The sequence below is a fragment of the Carassius auratus genome, unplaced genomic scaffold, assembly GCF_003368295.1.
Source record: "Carassius auratus strain Wakin unplaced genomic scaffold, ASM336829v1 scaf_tig00015876, whole genome shotgun sequence".
NCBI classification, from domain to species: domain Eukaryota; kingdom Metazoa; phylum Chordata; class Actinopteri; order Cypriniformes; family Cyprinidae; genus Carassius; species Carassius auratus.
Window position 1 is genome coordinate 260501 of NW_020524628.1, and position 19589 is coordinate 280089.

General features: G+C 35.2%; 1 protein-coding gene across 1 annotated transcript in view; it reads right to left on the bottom strand.

The window, feature by feature from the left end:
• Window positions 1-5262: 5262 nt before the first annotated feature.
• Window positions 5263-19589, bottom strand: part of LOC113074962 (gamma-aminobutyric acid receptor subunit alpha-2-like) — a 60805-nt gene continuing 46478 nt past the window's right edge. The window contains exons 8-10 of the mRNA XM_026247672.1: window positions 18790-18942; window positions 12585-12787; window positions 5263-5867 (exon numbers count right to left, since the gene is read on the bottom strand). Of these exons, the coding sequence (XP_026103457.1) occupies window positions 5562-5867; window positions 12585-12787; window positions 18790-18942 (662 nt within the window). The 3' untranslated portion in view covers window positions 5263-5561. The remainder of the gene's footprint in view (window positions 5868-12584; window positions 12788-18789; window positions 18943-19589) is intronic.

A 19589-nucleotide genomic window follows, 5' to 3' on the forward strand; every position in this document is an offset into this window, starting at 1 on the left:
ATAATTTAATATATAAATATTCATAATGTTCCTAAACATGGGCTGTTTTATCTGTTAAAGAAAAATAAAACTCATTATTTCTTTCTTTTAATATGATCCAGACAAAGTTCTTGACAAGTTTCAGATTTTGTATGCTGTGCTCTGGACAAAGACTGTGCACTTTATTAACTGATGTCAAGACAAAGGGATGAAATAAATAAATGAATCCAGACTCAAACCATTCCTGACATAATTGAGGCATTGGCTTAAAAATCGTTGGCCATTAACTTCCTGCTCTCAGTGTCTCGCTAATGGAATTGTCTGATGGATTGACGGTGGATCTCGATCTTCGGAGTAGATGAGAGTTAAGCTGCAGTGCAGAGAGAAGCCCCCTCCACTAAAATCACTCTGAATGGGGATTTAGCTGAAGTATTGTGTGTCATGCTCATATTTTGTTATCTGACCCTTCCAAGAAAGTCTTGGAGGGAAATCCCATCTAATGGTGTAATTCCATGAGCCCATGTTCTGAAGCGTAAGCTCTTGTTTTAAAGGAATAATGAACATTTGGTGAAAATGTACACACTCTCCCGTTACAGACTAGAATTTTGTCCAGAAGTGACTGTTTAAATTTAAAATGCCTGAATGATGGCTTTATTTAATAGAAACAAGCAGCTTTTTTTACTTGACAAAAAAATTAATTGATGGTCTGCAGTTGTGTGGATTACTTGTGTGATGTTTTTATCAGCTGAATGGACTCTCATTTTGACGGCACCCATTCACTGCAGAGAATCCATTGGTGAGCAACTGATGTAATGCTACATCTCTCCAAATCTGTGAAGAAACAAACTCATCTGCATCTCAGATGGTCTGAGAATGAGTACTTTATTTATTTTTTATTTTTTTAAGCAAATGTAAATTTTAGGGTGAACTATTCCTGTACTGTTCTAAAGTTGTTTGGATAAAAGTTTCGGTTGCACTTTATTTTACAGTACGTGTACATACATGTACTTACAGTGTATTTATCTAAGAAAGTTCTGGTAATACAAGGTAACTACAATGGGATAGGGTTAGGTTTAGGGGTAGGTTCAGGGTCAGTACCTAGTTATTACATAGTTATTGTAATTACTATAATAAATACATAGTATGTACATGGGGAACAGGACTGTAAAATAAAGTGCTACCAAAGTTTCTGGTAAATGCATAAGGTAAGACTTATTTTAAGGACTAAATTGTAGCTATTAATTAGTTGCTTATTAACATGCATATTACTAGCATATTGGCTGTTTATTAGTACTTCTAAAGCACATATTAATGCCTTATTCTGCATAACCGTATAGATCCCATAATCCACCCTGTACCTAAAATTAACAACTACCTTAGGAATTTGTTCAGGCAAAACTCTCAGTTAATAGTGAACGTGTTCCCTATTCTAAAGTGTTACCACGCATTAATGTAAACAATTAGCTTACTTTGCCATTTCAAACCGAAATTCACAGAACATTTTTTTTTTTTTTATATATAATAGCAAAATCGAATCAGTTTTTAAACGAAAGAAGAAACACCACTTGCATCTTTTGCTAATGATGCGTCCAGTCATACTATACAGTATTTTACAAGATAATTTATGTGGTAACATTTTTGATTAGGGAACACATATTCACTATTGATTAAGAGTTTTCCCTCAATAAACTCCCAATTTGCTGCTAATTAATATTTATAAGGTAGTTATTAAGATGTGGTCATTATGCAACCTGGGACAAAACAATGACAAATTTCAGAAAAAGAATGTACAGCAGCATGTGTTTTAGCCACACTAAACACTGGAAAAGGCCCTAAAATAGATAGAAATAAATGAATCAAACACAAATATATTTGTTCCAGTTGTTTATTTAGCAAGAAGCTGTTGAAAGAGTAAGTAGAATGAGGTTTGAAAGAGAAAGTACCAATATTTAGAAAATGAGTCCCAGCAGTTAAAGGACTAAAGCGATTCAGTTGTTGGTCGTGTGCCTTAATTCACATTTACATTATAGGAAACAACATATTAATTATATAACAGACATTAGTGAGTACTTAGCCGGCCTTGGTGATTCATTTCTAAAGACATACAACTCATTGATTCTTCCTCACATTTTCAATCAAAGGAATAATTCACCCAGAGTGAAAATGCTGTCATTTACTCACCGTCATGTTGTTCCAAACCTGTATGCAAGTATTTTGCCTGAAAAGCGCAAAATAAGATTTTCTGAAAGATCTTCATGCAGCTTCATAGTAATCATGTCTGTAAAACTCCAAAAAGTACACATAAAAAAATGTAAAATACAAATAAAATAGCATACGGGTTTAGAGCATCATGTAAGTGGCCTAAATGCGACCAAAATTAAAATTTTGAATGCAATACATTAAATAATAATGCTATCATTAAAAGCTGATTGACATATCAGTTGTACTGTAGCACCTATCAAGAAAAAAATCACCTACAATATTCAAACATTCTGTTCAAACATCCCATCTGAAAACATGAACCAGCACATGAAACTTTCATTCAGGATGTATTTGCATCGTCTTTCAGCAGGACAATGACAGAGAGCTATACATTCTGTGTGTGGAAAGCTCTTTTCCATGCCAGGAAGTTTACATATTCTCCTCTTCTTTTTTTATTGCTCATACAGTTTATGTATAACAAAGATGCAACCATCATTTAATACAATCAAAGCAGTGTGGAAATTAAAGCAGAGCTTCAAACTATATTAAAATCATGCAGAAAAAAAGATGATAGCATATCAAGTAATACTGATAAATAAAGATGATAAATTAATATGCATATATTTAAATAAATATATATTTTAAAATAAATTTTAGCTAAAAATACTGAGAAACATATATGGACACTTTAATAAGAACAACATATTAGAAAACAAAAACAATATATATATGTATGTATGTATATCATTCTGAAACAATTTGATCATTTTCTATACAGCCAAAAATGCTGCAGCATTCTTAAATGAAAATCATACATCTTTTCCTTAAAATAAATAACGTAATAGCTTGCCTGAAAACTCTGCAATGCTTATTTTTCTGTGTATAAAACTGTACAAACAGACAACATAAAACAGGCTCATGGTAAATCACACACAAGTGTACAACCACACCTACATAAATATTCCTTACATATATATACAAATAAATAAATAAATAAATATGTATATATGTGTTGTCATCTCTGTGATAGGCAATTGAAATTTGCAGAATTCAGAGTCAGTGACATTTATATGAAGTTACAATATAATTTTTTGTAACACACTCAATTTTAAGAATATTTAGCTTCATTTTAGAGGGTAAACTTGTAGTAAACATGCAGTAGTTGAAGCACTTCGGTCTTTTGGTCCAAAAAAAATCATCGTCCGTAAGTGTCCAATAACAGTAAAGCACAGTGGAGAAATCAGGATATTACTGAACATGAAATCATCATGATTATATATATATATATATATATATATATATATATATATATATATACACACACACACACACACACACACATAATTGTTTAACATGTTCACTAATTTCCTTAGCTCCAGCATGAAATATGAAGTGGGTCATTTCTGCATCATTAGCAACACCAAACAGCTGCAATTAGTTGAAAAACGAATAGCTCCGCTTGTGTCAGGCTGCTTAAAGCTCTTAAAGTGCGACAAAGCCACAGTGTTTTCACTCTTTAAGAAGGCCATATACAGATGTCTTATAATTGTGTTTTCTCATTACACCTGGAGAAGGAGTAAGAAAGAAGTATAGAAAATGATGCACTTCATCTTCGATGGAAAGGTTTGAGGAAAGGCCATCTTGCTGTTGTATTCATAGTGGGTTTATTATTAATTATTATTAATAATAATTTTTTTAATTATTAATTTAAGAATAATAAAAAAAAGAAAGAAAAAAAATGCCTAGAAAATAGTGCATTTGTGAACAATCATGAAGCACCAAGTCCAGTTACATTTAAAGTTTTATGAAATGAAACTTACTTTCTTAAGGCTAGTTCTTAAAGTAAGAGTAAACAAACAATGAAAATGTCCCTAAAGTATTTCACCCTCAGGCCATCCAAGACGTGGATTTATTTGTTTGTTTCTTTATCGGAGCAGATCGAGAGAAGTATAGCATTACATCACCAATGGATTGTCTGCAGTGAATGGGTGCCGTCATTATGAGAGTCCAAACAACTGATAAAAACATCATCACAATAATAGGCAATAATACACAATGTACAATACACAATATATATAATATACAATGTTTGTAAAAAACAAAACAAATATATTATTAAAATAATACACTTTCTTCAGTGAAAAAGTTGCCTCATCTGCAGGTTACAAAAGCAAGAACAATCCAAACGTTATGGTTTAAAGTTAAAACACATTAATGATGGATATGTTTCTTGGAAATGCAAAGCTTTTCACTTCATAAGACATTAATTGATGGACTGGAGTGGTGTGGATTATTTGTGGATTACTGTGATGTTTTTATCAGCCGTTTGGACTCTCATTCTGACGGCACCCATTCACTGCAGAGGATACATTACTGAGCAAGTGATGTAATGTTACCAAATATGTTCTGATAAAGAAAAAAAGTAATATACATCTTGGACGACCTGAGCTGATTTTCAGCAAATTAAAATTTTTAGGTGAGCAATTCCTTTAAGACTATAATGTGTACTCCTAATTCCTTATCCATCAAAATATAACAAATTGCTCCAGCTCTGAAAAAAAAAGAATAAACCATGCCATATTACTTTCATAATGTGTCCTATTTCAATAATAATAAAAAAAACAGGACACAGTAATTGAAGTAATATGGCTTGCAATTGTGTTTTCTACTTAACTTCAGAGTTCAGGTTGAATGAGCTTCTCACACAACCCTGATGCTACTGAAGCCACTGCATTACAGACCTTTATAAAGGGATGTAGAGTCAAAAATCTGACAGTAAACAGATCTTGCAAAAATGCTGTTAAAGGAACATTCCCGGTTCAATAGAAGAAAATAAAATCACCTACAGTAAAGATACAGTGATGTGTGTAAACGGTTGATCTCATATGTTTGGGGCTCAGCACAAAATATCAGACCATGAGCATAAAAGAGCTTGGTCTTATTAAAAAAAGAAAGAAAAAAAGAAATATATATTAATAGGATACTTAAAAACAAACACATTACAAAAATTTTACCTTTTACACCAAATAAATAAATATAAATCACTATAATTTTCTAATCTATATCACAGATAGAGGTCCAAAGTCAGATTCTCACAGAGCCAAACACGTCAAACTAAACATTACATGTCATTTTCACTACATACATATATACAAAGGCAAATGTCATTTCAAAAGCACTGCTGAAAAAGCTGTAGAAAAGAATGACAGAGAAGAGAGAGAGAGAGAGAGAGATAGAAAGGCATCTTGCAACAATCCACGACACGTCTGTGTGGAGCAGATGGGAAAGAGCGTCGAAGCGGGAATATATTCAGTCCCTGGGTGGTTTTGGCCTAGTCTTTAGTCCTGCTTAATGGATCCCATCACATCCCTGGACATCGTCTAATAAGAGGGCATCATGTCTTTGATCACGGGTTCTCTGTTCAAATATGTTGCCCAGTACACCAGGTTGAATGTCCCGAAGAGAACTGGGAACATGATACGGGACATGCGGTCGATTTTACTCACACTGTTGAAGGTTTTCTTCGCCTCGGCTGGTTTCCCATCAGCTTTGGCCTTACCCTGTTCAGCTATGCTTCCCTTGGCGATGGTGGGGAGGACCGTGTCCTTGGTGATGTTGGGGGCGTAGTTCGCTACGGCGACGGCATAGGCGTTGTTCTTCTTGATGACTGAAGCTTTCTCCTTCTTCTGTAAGGAAAGAGAGTTTGTCACTTTTAAAATGGAATACATTTGTCTGTCATGTGTGGGGTGCTTAATGCAATTCTGTTGACACAATATGATTATTATACTGTATATGAAAGCGAGCGAAAACTGTAATTTATAACCAGTTAGTGGGACGGGGTTGGGGATTGCTGTGGAGTTAACAGCTACACTGGAATACTTATTTGTTTTTTTATTATTAGTTTTTTGTTTTGTTTTCCAGTACAAAATATCTAATCATTCTTAAATCAAAATATATTTACTTGAGAAACACAAATACTTCAAATATTAAGTAAGTTTTCTGAAAAATGTACACAAACAAAATTACGTTTTTGCTCAAATCTAGTAAAACACGTATCAATGTGATAAGAAAGTGTTTTTGTTTTCATTTATTCATTCTGCCATCTGCAGATATTTTTCTCGTTTTAAGCAAAAATCTGCTCGATACATTTTTTCTGAAACGACAAACTTTTCATATTAAAAAGTGTTGAAAATTAAAATAACGACAAAAAAGGACTATTCTATCTAATCTATAAATAGGTAGAAGACTATTCATGTGCAAATGTGGACAAAAATCAAACAAACAACAACAACAACATATTAAAGGTACAAATCTTAAAATGCATAAATATAATGTCTAAATATTAAAACTAAAACCATTAAAACTATTTTATTTAAAGATGACGACTGGCTACTGTCCACACTGACAGTATTCAATCTGCTCCGGTCTCCTGTTGTACAAACAGGACAGTCTCAGTCTCAGACACTGTGGGAATGCAGCATGTGTGCCTTATACATCATCCACTTGCCAGAGAAAACCACCCAAGTTGTAAAACATGAGCGGTAATATGATGAGGAGTTGATGGGACAACTGGAGGTGTCGAGGATGAGCAGACTCATGATGAAGAATGGGGGGAAGATTCATGATTCAATAAGTTCTTGTCAAAACAGCAGGAGGAAAAAATTCAGTTGTGCCGGCGCAGATCGTAAACAGAAAAACAACATGATCCCACACATGAAAAATAGTAATTAATAACAACTTTCTCTCCCCATTAGCGTGCGCACACAAACACACACATGCAAATTCACACAGATATGCCTGGGTTATATAGGTTAAATACAGGTAATATATGACATTATTATTAAGTCGTATTCAGTTATTGATTAATTTAAATACTTTGGTATTTATTTGTTTGCTTGTTTGTTTTGTCATGCTTTTTCTGAAAGTTAACGGACATACAGAAAGCAATATTAATATAAAAGTATATTAAATTAATAAAAAATATTAAATTAATATTAAAATCTTTATTTTTATATTTTCCATTCCCATTTTAACTAAAGTTGTAGTCATTTTGTTGTTTTTGTAATTGTAATTTTTTTTTGTTATCTATAAATATTTATGCATATTTATTTCAGTTTTAGATTTAGCTATTTCAGTACAAAAAGTTAAAATGAAAATGCACACACACACACATGCACGCACACACACACACACACACGCAAGCACGCACGCAAGTTTGTTTTTGTGAAAAGTTACATAGGCGTAATGGTTTTTATACTGTAGAAACTGTATATTCAATGGCCCTACACCAACCCTACACATAACCCTAACCCTCACAGGAAACTTTGTGCATTTTTACTTTCTCAAAAAAAAAAAAAAACAATCTTCTGTATGGTTTATAAGCATTTAGAAAAATGGGGATATGGGTTATGTCCTCATAAGTCACCTTCACCTTGTAATACCTGTGTCATACCCGTGTCATTATACAGAGTTGTGTCCTGATATGTCACAAACACATATTTCAGTTAATGTTTATTTTATTTCAATTTATAATTTTTACTTTAGTTAACTATAACAATCCTAAAACACCACTACCATACATAAGATTTTTACTTTAAACACAAAGTCCTGGCCCGACTGATACGAGATGACACAGCAGTGAAGCATAACTTATTTGCTCAGGTGAATGTGAATGCATTGAGCGTTCAGTCTGTTTCTCCAGCTGGGTTATCAGCACATGCCTGCAGGCCATGCTCTCATTCCTGGTGTTTCAAAACGCCTCAGACAGACCTCCACCTCCCCCTCATCCCGAGAGCAGCACCTCTCTCTGATGAAGACGCCACTGGAAACAGTGCTGTGGTAATTAAAGAGACTGACAGGAACTAGTAATGCATCAGTCTAAACACAGGATGGTTACTGTGTTTGATACACTGTCAGCTCAAACATTACTGAACTTCAGGACTTCATGTATGATCACTGGAAATGAGTTTGACAGCCTGCTACTCCTTAGAAGTCACTAGTTTGGATGCCTTGAATGAAATCAGTGAAGATCTCCTAAAGGTTTTGGTCGGGCTGAGATTCAGATTTAAATGTAATACCAAGTTTGATTGCATCTAAAACCATAATATAAACCATATACAACCTTCTTTAGCTGTGCATTTTTAAGTGAACACTGACAATGTGAGCACATCATTTCAAACAGCCTTCAGTGAAACGAATGAAATGGCAGTTAAAATCCCACAGAGCATATTTCATGCTTAAATCATTTATTTATACGTTGCTTTAGAAAATTCATGTGGTGGATGCTGAGTAAACAAGTGAGACACAATGTGTATATTGTGAAGTGAGTATGAAGAAAATAAGCCACAAATCTCTAATCTTAAAATATATAATAAATATTTTTTTATTTAGCATTAAATAAATAAATATCAAGCATATTTTGGCCATTTAAACACACACACACATACACACACACACACACACACACTGTATTGTGATACTTTAATCACAATTATGCAACATTTATGCCACAATCATGCTAAATTTAAAAACAGGTTTATTGGCAATATGGCAAAGAGAAATTAAACATTTTTGTATTTCTTCCTCTTGGAGTGAAAGCATTACATTATCTTGACAGGTAATAAACGACTGATTAGATCTATTTCAAGTGCATCAGATTTAGACATCAAAAACTTGGACCAAGAAATGGACATCTAGGCCCTGTGACTGACGGAGGAAGACATTGCCAAAATCTGCATAAACATGCCAATTCTACAGGCTGTCATTTCTGATTGGCTGACTGACCTTTAGTGGGAAGAATGTGATTTGTGGAAATTTGAAAGCTTATGAATAAGCAATGATCTTGTGCTACAGAGTCTGACTAGGGGAAGGAAGAGAACCTATGAAACTGATATTAATCAATCTCAGATAATGAGAATAAGACTCAAGACTGGATTCTGTGGTTGTGACGACGATAAGTCTGTGTGAAAGACAGGCTGACAGTACATTTCAGGGTTGGCTTCACTGGATTACAAAAATTCTTTCAATCACTAAAATCAAATAGTCATTAAAATCATTTGACTGGAAAATAGCATGTAATGCAGTTTTGCTTGGGCTTAATTTTAACTGACAGTGCTGTCATAAATCTTGTCTGCAAACAAATGTCCGGTATATACTGGTCTTGGATCATCTTTCTCTCATTATCGAGTTTTTAAAATCTCTAAGATTAACTATTACACTTTGGGGTGTAACTTTTCCCACACTATTTTCTCATGAACATTTATTTCAAACATGACATTTCCCACCATATCTGCATTATAATCCATATCTAGACCATACGATCATAGAGATTTTTGACCTCAACAGTAAGCTACCATCTAGCAAACACCCAAGCAACAGCTAAAACATGTCAGCAACCACACCTAAATGCCCTAGCAACACATAGAACTCATTAGCAATCCATAGCAATGCCTAGAACATGTTATGAACCACATAGCAACACTCTAGCAACACATAGAACTCATTAGCAACCCATAGCAATGCCTAGAACTTGTTATGAAACCACATAGCAACACTCTAGCAACACCTAGAACTCATTAGCAACCCATAGCAATGCCTATAACATGTTATGAACCACATAGCAACACTCTAACAACACTTAGAACTCATTAGCAATCCACATCAACACCTACAACATGCCCTAGAAACACAAAGAGCTCATTAGCAAGCTATAGCAACAGATTGGTAACATGGTAGTAACCACATAGCAATGCCATAGCAACACCTAAAACTTGTTAACAACCCTATAGCAACAGTTAGAACACATTAGCAACCCAAAGCAACACCTACTGCAGAATTAATAAGCAACTGCATAGGAATGCTTTAGCAACCTCCCACAGCAACATGGCATAGTGGCAGTGAGTTTTACACAATAAATCACCACTCACATTTTCTTTACAAACTATAAAAATCAATCAGTTCAGATTGTTTGCATGAATAATTGCTAATGAATCGTTTCTAATAAGATCAAGATGAGTAATCTGTTTAATATGACACTGACTCTGGCTCAAATGAACAAGATATGAGTGAAAATCTGCAGTGCTCCGTGATAAGATCATAATGGAGTAATGTGTAGTTATCTCACCCTGACCTGGAGCAGAAATACAGCAAGCTGAATGTATCACAGATGGCGTATGATTCTATCAGCATGGCTTTACAGGCAGGATATCAGGGAACTGCTGGAGAAAAAATTACTTTACAGAAAAAGACACAATGAAGTGCTGTTGTTAAGCATATAAAATCAACCCCCATCTATTTAAAAAAGGTAGCTAAAGCATAATGAGACACAAACTGCTTTGTGTCCTAATCAAATGGAGAAACATATTGGAAATGCAATAATAAAACATAAAATATAAAAAGAAAATAATGGACTATTTATATAAAAATTAATTTAGGTATCAACTTTTTCTCATATGTTTCTCCTAAAAAACTTTGTCAAATATATGAATTTGACAAGAAATATTTCATATAGAAAGATTATTCTGGCCTGTTTCTCAGGAGAAATATCTGGAAACCAAGCAATTCAGTAAAAGTCTTTGTTTATCACCATAAAGCCTGGCATATTAAATAACTGTCTGAAGAAAACAACTTTTTCGAAAACATTCATTGAATATTTTGACAAAAAAAAATAAATAAATAAATAAATAAATAAAAAATACATGTGCATAATTGTTTTTTTTTTTTTTTTTTTTTTTTTTTTGAGTATCACATTTGATACATCAGGCTTTTCTGGCTCAGTCTGATATATGAGAATATGGAGCTCATGGGGGAAAAAAAATCAAAAGCCCAATCTGAGCTTTTCTAAATTTTAAAGCTTTTCTGATTTTTCTATTAAAAAAAAAAAAAAGAAAAAGAAAAAAATATTTTTTATATATGCATTTTAAATAAAATATATATTTATATATAAACACTCAGTATTTGCCTCACTCAGTGTGACACATCTCCTTCACATAGAGTTGTTGATTTTTTTTGCCTGTGGAATGTTGCTGTACGAAGTTGCTGGATATTGGCAGGAACTAGAACACGCTGTCATATACGCTGATCCAGAGCATCACAAACATGCTCAATGGGTGACATGTCTGGTGAGTATGCTGGCCATGCAAGACCTGGGATGTTTTCAGCTTCTAGGAATTGTGTACAGATCCTTGCAACATGGGGCTGTGCATTATCATGCTGCAACATGAGGTGATGGTTGTTGATGAATGGCACATCAAATGGGCCACAGGATCTTGTCACGGTATCTCTGTGCATTCAAAATGCCATCAATAAAATGCACCTGTGTTCGTTGTCCATAACATACACCTGCCCATACCATAACCCCACCACCACCAAGGGCCACTCGATCCACAACATTAACATCAGCAAACCGCTCACCCACACAACACCATACATGCCATCTGCCCTGTTCAGTGAAAAACGGGATTCATCCGTGAAGAGAACACCTCTCTAAAGTGCCAGACTCCATCGAATGTGAGCATTTGCCAGCTCAAGAATGAATTGCAGTCAGGTCGAGACCCCAATGAGGACGACGAACATGCAGATGAGCTTCCCTGAGACAGTTTGTGCAGAAATTCTTTGGTTATGCAAACAAATTGTTGCAGAAGCTGTCCGGGTGGCCGGTCTGGGACACTCTTGGAGGTGAAGATGCTGGATGTGGAGGTCCTATGGCATTGTGCTGTGTGATAAAACTGCGCATTTTAGAAAGGCCTTTTAATGTGGCCAACCTAAGGCACACCTGTGCAATAATCATGCTGTCCAATCAGCATCTTGATACGCCACACCTGTGAGGTGGATGGATATCTCGGCAAAGGAGAAGTGCTCATTAACACAGATTTAGATACTTGAGAGAAATATGTATGGATAATCAAATAAACATAAATTGCTAAAGTCCAGCATGAGAATATCGTAAAATATTGCTAACACTATCAAAGCTATTCTAACATTTACTTTATAAAATTCAGTAAAGATTTTATATAGAACAGACATGTGAACCACGAGCTGAATGTGGACAGATTTACAACTGTGTCTTTTACTTGCTAAAAAGAAGTAGAAACTGTCTATAAGATGATTGAAGGCATGTACTAGATACTGTAGGCTTTATAGGGATAATCACATTGCTGTGTAGGAGGAACAACTGAGATATCTATGTGATCATATATATTTTTTTTTTTTCTAATTTTTTTGTGGACCAGACAAATTCACAACAACATGATGTGCTCTTGAATTACCATCAGTCAATTAATTTGCCCCATGACATCACATCACTCAAAAATGTACTGGACTGTTACCACATCCATCAATCCGATCCATACGCCACCCCACCCAAACAACACAAAGCATGCTGGGACATGATTAATGATCATTACCTTGTCATTGACCACACTCTTGCCATCCCAAGCCCAGCCCCGCTTGGTGAAGTAGTTGACGGTGGCGAACTCGATCAGGGCGGAGAAGACAAAGGCGTAACACACTGCGATGAACCAGTCCATGGCTGTGGCGTAGGCTACTTTTGGCAGGGAGTTACGGGCGCTGATACTCAAAGTGGTCATAGTCAGTACAGTGGTCACACCTGAGAGGAATACAAAACAGTGTTGGGGAAAGTTACTTTAAAAAGTAATGCATTACAACATTGGATTACTTCCTAAAAAAGTACCGTATTATGTTACTTTTTATGGAAAGTAATATGTTACATTACTTTTGAGTTACTTTTAACCCTCTGGAGTCTAAGGGTATTTTTGGGGCCTGGAGAAGTTTTGTCATGCCCTGACATTGGTGCTTTTTTCAGTTTCTTATAGATATCTAAATAGGTAAAGTCTAATCTCACTGTAGTCAGCACAAACTGGGCTATAATAATATTTGAAATGCATGTATGTACATGATTGTGTTTTTGAGAAAAAAAAATATTATGCGTGGTTAGTGAAAAACTAAAATTGTTAAAACACTTGAATAAGGCCATAAAACACATAAAGAACAATGGTTCCCGGGATTTTCGAGAACTGGAGCTTGTAGCCTAGAATATTTCTTTCTAAATTATGTGAAAATCATCTTGTTTACTCACCCACAGAAAACAATATATTGATTTACATTTTCTGTCACTTTTTGTTGGTAAAAGTCATATAGAACAGAACAAGAACAAGAGTAAACTAAATACAATTAAATAAAATTAAATCATAAAATAAAGTAAAACAACAAAACAAAACTAAATGAAAACAATATATGTAATTTTTTTTTCCTGATGAAAACTGGTTCACAAAAACACTCTACATCTCCACTTGGTTGGACAATACAAACATATAAATAAATAAATACATAAAACTAACCAAACAATCACATAAACAATTATTTTATTGAGCACAATAGGGCTTTTTACATCAGCACCAACACATCATCCTCTGTGTCATAGGAGAAAGTATTTTAACAAATATGACTTACTTCACCTTCAGTGACTTTGAAAGTCCAAACGTCTCTATTGCTTTAGTCTGTAAGGACCCTGCCTTTATATCTTCAGTGTACCACATGGTTTCCTAATCATCCAAAAACAAGAAAAACCTTTGGCCTCTAACGCCTGGATCGTTCTCATTCTTTTACATTTCTGTCACCATCTAAGAACTCTGCAGTGTTTACTGTAATAAAAAGTATTTTTAGAAAATGCCTTGTGAATTACAAGGAAGGGCTTGAATGAATCTGTTTTTGAGGGGGTCAATAACCTTAATGAGAAATCTCCGGCACTTTCACGACCTTCACTTTGCAGTGCTCTGAATGCTCTCAGCTGAGACTCTGTGAAATCTAAAGGGATTCTGGAGAGGAACCTGTGCCTGTTCCAGGTCTGCAATGACAGATCGGCCTGACAGACGGCAAGCTTGGGGATGCCAATCGTGAACATGCACATAAACAAATGCCTCCAATTAATTTCCATCGCCGTCAAACTCTTCAGTATTCAATCCCAGGTGGGACGAGCATGACAGCAGTTTGAAACGGGCTGACAACCAGAGAAGTGCAGATAGTGAGTGTAGGATGGATCACCTTCCCCTGACTGTCAGAAACCTTCAGCCATAATGCAGGTATCCATCCAGTGACAAAGCAGTCAAAATCTAAATAAGACGCTACAGTAAAAGTGAAAGGCCAAGGAGATATATAATTGCACAAAATGGACACATTTCAACTGACCATCTTAAATGTTATTACAAATCGTAGGAAGTGCATTACTTCAGCCTGCAAATATCATAGAGAACACATTTACACAGGAAGTGGAGAGACATTTAATGATTAGTCATTGTGAGCCACATCATTAGGCCTACTTCTCAAAATATGGCTAAAGCAAATGGTTACCAGGCAAGTAAAGTGCACCAGTTATGTGATTATAATTTTATTAAAATATGATTAAAATAATATTTATAAAATTTTATTTATAAATTTATAAATTTTAAGTAAAAAGACATACTAATTCACAACTAATTGGGCAATTAACTATTTTCTTATATTAAATATCACAATAGTCATTAATCAATAACATTTAGGGTTTAAATAAATAAATAAACTAGGCAAGTGTACTAGTTTAAAGCGCAAAAGTTATGATTTTAATTTAAATAAAAATAAAAATAATATTTAAATAATACAATTTTACAGTAAGACAACACACTTTAGCAAAATCATTATTTTATATTAAACTTCACAATAATCATTCATCACTAAATCTAGGGAAGTATAAATGAATGAATAAAATACTAGTCAAGTGTAGTAGTTTAAAGTGCAACAGATATGTGATTATAATTGTAATGGGGGAAAAAAGACAGTAAAAAGACACCTGATGTAAATTAATCTAAATATTTAAACATCACAACAGTCATTAATTGTAGGGTAAATCAAGTATAGCAGATTATACTGTAATTTTTTAATATGGAGTCTATTATACAGGTGTACAGGGAGGAGGAACCCTGATTGCCTGGGTAGCAGGTAATTTGCTCACTGAAATGTTCAAATCTTTAATCATCTCATTCGTAGAGATGTTGTCAGACTCTAGACCACAGGATGGAGAAGTATCAATTTTGGCATGAAGAGAAATGTAATAGAACACACTTCAGCACTTCAGGGAGATGAAAGGAAACTCCAAACTACCTGAAACGACTTCAAATGCTTTCTTTGGCACTTTTAAAAGAAGCAAAACACCCTCTGAAAATCCATCATCCTAAATTTAGGTTATAAAATAGCACAGTGACCAGCAGAATGACTGAATTCTGTGAAATAATTTTTCAGTTTCCATCAAGTATCATTATTGACCAAGCTGCAAATAAACCTAGCTTAGCCATCTTACATGGCGAGACCAGACACTTTCTTTTCCACTGTCAAATTAAAGAAATATTTAACCTAATAATGAAAGTTTACGGACCCTCATGCCATCCAAAATGTAGATCAGTTTGTTTCTGCATCAGACAAAGCTATATTATGGATTGAAGTTAAAAATGTCTTGATGGATTTGTTTATTGTAAACATGCAGCTTTTTCGCTTCACAAGATGTTAACTGATGGACCAACGCTATCTCACGGCCAATTCGTACGTATTTTACAAGGTGGCTTATTCGTACAAATTTGTACGACCTCACTCGTACGATTTTATAAGATTTGTCTAAACCCCAGTGACGGTTAGGTTTTGGGACGGGGTTAGGTGTAGGTCATTCGTACAAATTCATACGAATTGTGCAACTCGTAAAATACGTACGATTTGGCAATAATCATATGAATTTGTACGAGTGTGGTCGTACGAATTCGTACGAATAAGCCACCTTGTGAAAAATGTACAAATTGCCGTGAGATCGGGTTGGATGGACTGGAGTCATGAGGATTTCTTCTGGATTATTGTGATGTTTTTATCAGCTGTTTGGACTCTCATTCTGATGGCACCCATTCACTGCAGAGGATCCATTACTCAGCAAGTGATGCTACATTTCAACAAATTAATTTACATCTTGGATGGCTTGATGGTGAGTAAAATGCTAATTTCTAGGTAAACTATTCTTTAAATGTTGCTTTCATTTCCTTTAAGCATTTGAATGCATTTTCATAGAAAAAAAGAACATTCTTCTCTGATTAATTCACACACGTTGCTCCAAACCAGTATGACTTTCTTTCTTCTGTGAAGCACAAAATAAGATGCTAGGCAGGGGCATTTCCCAAAAGCAACTATGGTCGTAAGTTCCAACATTACCAATAGAGTTCAATGGAATTAATGACAATAGTTAGCTAACTATGCTTTTGGGAAACGCACTGCAAAATGGATGCTTTTTACCATTCAACAAACATAAATGTGCACTGATTTGCTATCAATATCCAAAATTATCAAACAAATTGCTACTGAATTAGTCAACATGACTCATGCACTACAAGTCTTCTAAAGTCACATGGCAGCTTTGTTTAGCAATTAGCATATTCACAGCCCTTAACTTAAAATCTGTCACAATGCGATCATTCATAACATGAATAACCAAGACATTTGTCATCACTGTCGTCAAACCTGTGGTGCAACGTGCTTTTTTTGACACCATATTTGAACTGAACTTGTTGGGAGATTTGAGAGTTGTCGCTGATGGCAAGATTTTCCTCAAACGGCTTCATCATTTTGGTGTACTCCTTTCACGAAGCTATTGCATCACATCAGAGGACTAGTGAATATAATGCATGAGTCACACGGAATGATTTTATGGTGCATTTTTGTTATTTTTGGAGCTCGAAAGCCCCAGTCCCATTATGAAAAGCACTCTGGGTATTCCAGCGATATAACTGCTTTTGTGTCTCACGGAAGAAAGAAACTCATATGGGTTTGCAATAACATGAAGGTAAGCAAATGAACAGAATTTTCATTTTCAGCTGGACTAATCCTTTAATACTTTACTAATGCAACAAACAGTGTACGTACAAGTCTCATAATAAATTATACATTAGATAACGCTCTAGAGCTATTTAGCCTGGAGCAAGTTTTCAATTATGTAGCTCTCGATTGCCTTCATGCTTATCTGAGCTCCATTTTAATGCCATTCTCTCTATTTCACCTTGATATCTCAACACCTCATAAAACTCTAATAGGCAATCAACGACATGGTAAAAATGTCATAGCGCTTTTTCACAAATTCAGGTTCTACAATTAATGCACCCCATTAATACACTGACTTTTCAGGGTTATTATTTGACAAGGCAAGATCTCTTTTGGGAGCACTAACTCTGAACATTTGCCTGATGGCAGGTTGTTTAAAAGGCTCACATAATAGACGGATTAAGCGAGAAAGATAAGGAACAGAAAGAGTGACTGGGACAGCTGAAGAACTGCCAGAAAGACTCCAGGGGACAGAGAGATACAGACAAGAGAATAAAGACACAGGCAAAAAGAAAGAGACCGACGGTAGGGGCAGTAAGACATCTGAACCTATGCCAGATGGGCTCATCTCCTCAGCGTTACCTGCTTAGCAACACAGAGCTCAGGAAATCTCCACGGTAACTGAATTGTTCCGTACCTGAGCTCCATAAATCCTCACAGAAATTCTCAGAAAGGACAGATTTCCCCGTGAAAAGTCTATAATCTAGGGCAGAAGACTCTGGAGCCTGAGGCCCCGAGGGCTCCCTGTGCATTTTATGGCTTGAAGGTCACATCTTCAGCTACAACAGTGTTTCTAAGGATCCTGGAGAACAGCGACATTTTGGATGTTTTCAATACCTAAAATAACCAACTTAGGTCATAGAGTCTACCCTGATCAGACTAGAATCAGGTGTACGTCTAAACTGGAAAACATGCTCCAATTTTTTAGCACCAAAACTTCTTTCTTTCGTACTTTCAGCCAAGACATCTATTCCGTTTTCTGCTTAGAAATTAATGGGTAACTATGGTAACTGAGATTTTTATATACCATGAATATTTCTCAGTTAATTTGTTCAACAGCATGCATAAATTATATATAGACAGACACTACATAGAGCACATATATCCATTGTTAGAATTGTAAATCTAAACTCAATATCAGCCATGTCAATTTTAATCTACAATCATGCCTCCACTTCGTTATTCAGCTCAGTGTGACCTTAGTCCTCCATTAATCTCTCACAGTAAATTAATATATGCAGACTTTCTGCATCAGTTTGGCTGGAGGCCAAAAGTGCATCAGAAAATCCTATATAAAGTCAGAAAATCAGCAACAGGGACTGTGTGGAAAGTTTGCAATTGTAATCAACCATTACATTCAGACATCACCATATGATGGTTATTACTGTCTATTTATGATAATAAAACAACTCATATTTGAATTCTTAAGCAACGATACACAGAAAAATAGGCTTCAATTAACCAAAAAAGGGGTCTTGAGCCATGTGAAATCCTGTAAAACTGAGGAAGAACTACATGCTCATTGAAGTCTCTTAAAGTTGTCAAAATTAATTATGCTCTCGACAGCATTTTTACTTTTGCCTTTGCAATACTGATATGGTGTCATATTTCACTTCTTTGAAGTAGCGTCCAAAGTTTTAAGTATGTCAAAAACCCAGATCATTCTTTGTGACTTACGTTTGAGATTCACTCAGAGATTAAACTCACCAAAAACAGTCCGGGCCGGAACAGACTCTCGGTTCAGCCAGAAGGACACTTGGGACAGGATGACGGTCATGATGCACGGCAGGTAGGTTTGAATCACAAAATAACCGATCTTCCTCTTCAGGTGGAAGTGGGCCGTCATCACAGTGTACTCACCTGTGAGGAAAAAAGAGAGTTGTGTCAGTCCAAAATGAGTCTAAAATTGGCTTTGTTGGGTAATTGACACCAACTGGCAGGTATCTTTTGCATTCTCAAAAAAGACATGGATTAATTCATAATATAAATGCAACATTAATGAGTAAGTAATGGGAGAGATTCAAGTCAGATATACATGTGGTTTACTTATAAAGCTTTGTGACTTCTGACAACTTTTATCTTATTGGAAAATTCATCAATTAAATGTTTATCTGGCCTACAGATATTTTTATAAAAATAAATAGCATATATTTACATGAAATCATATGTTTACAAAGAAATCGTTCCATTTAAGGAATAGTTCTCCCCAAAACAAAAATGTACTCATATACTTTTCCTCATTCGTTTTTTTCTTCATGTGCAGATTGCAGATTACATCACTTGCTCACCAATTGATCTTCTGCAGTGAATGGGTGCCGTTACAATAAGAGTCCAAACAGCTGATAAAAACATAAAATTCACAAGTAATCCACACACAATAACTACAGTGTGCATTTAGTTCCCAAGGAAGCAGAATGGGTGCACTGAAAGGATTTCTCAATGAAAGCTTAGTTTGTGCCATTCCTATTCTTTAGGGATGTGGGATGAGTTTTTGCGTGGAATGCTGT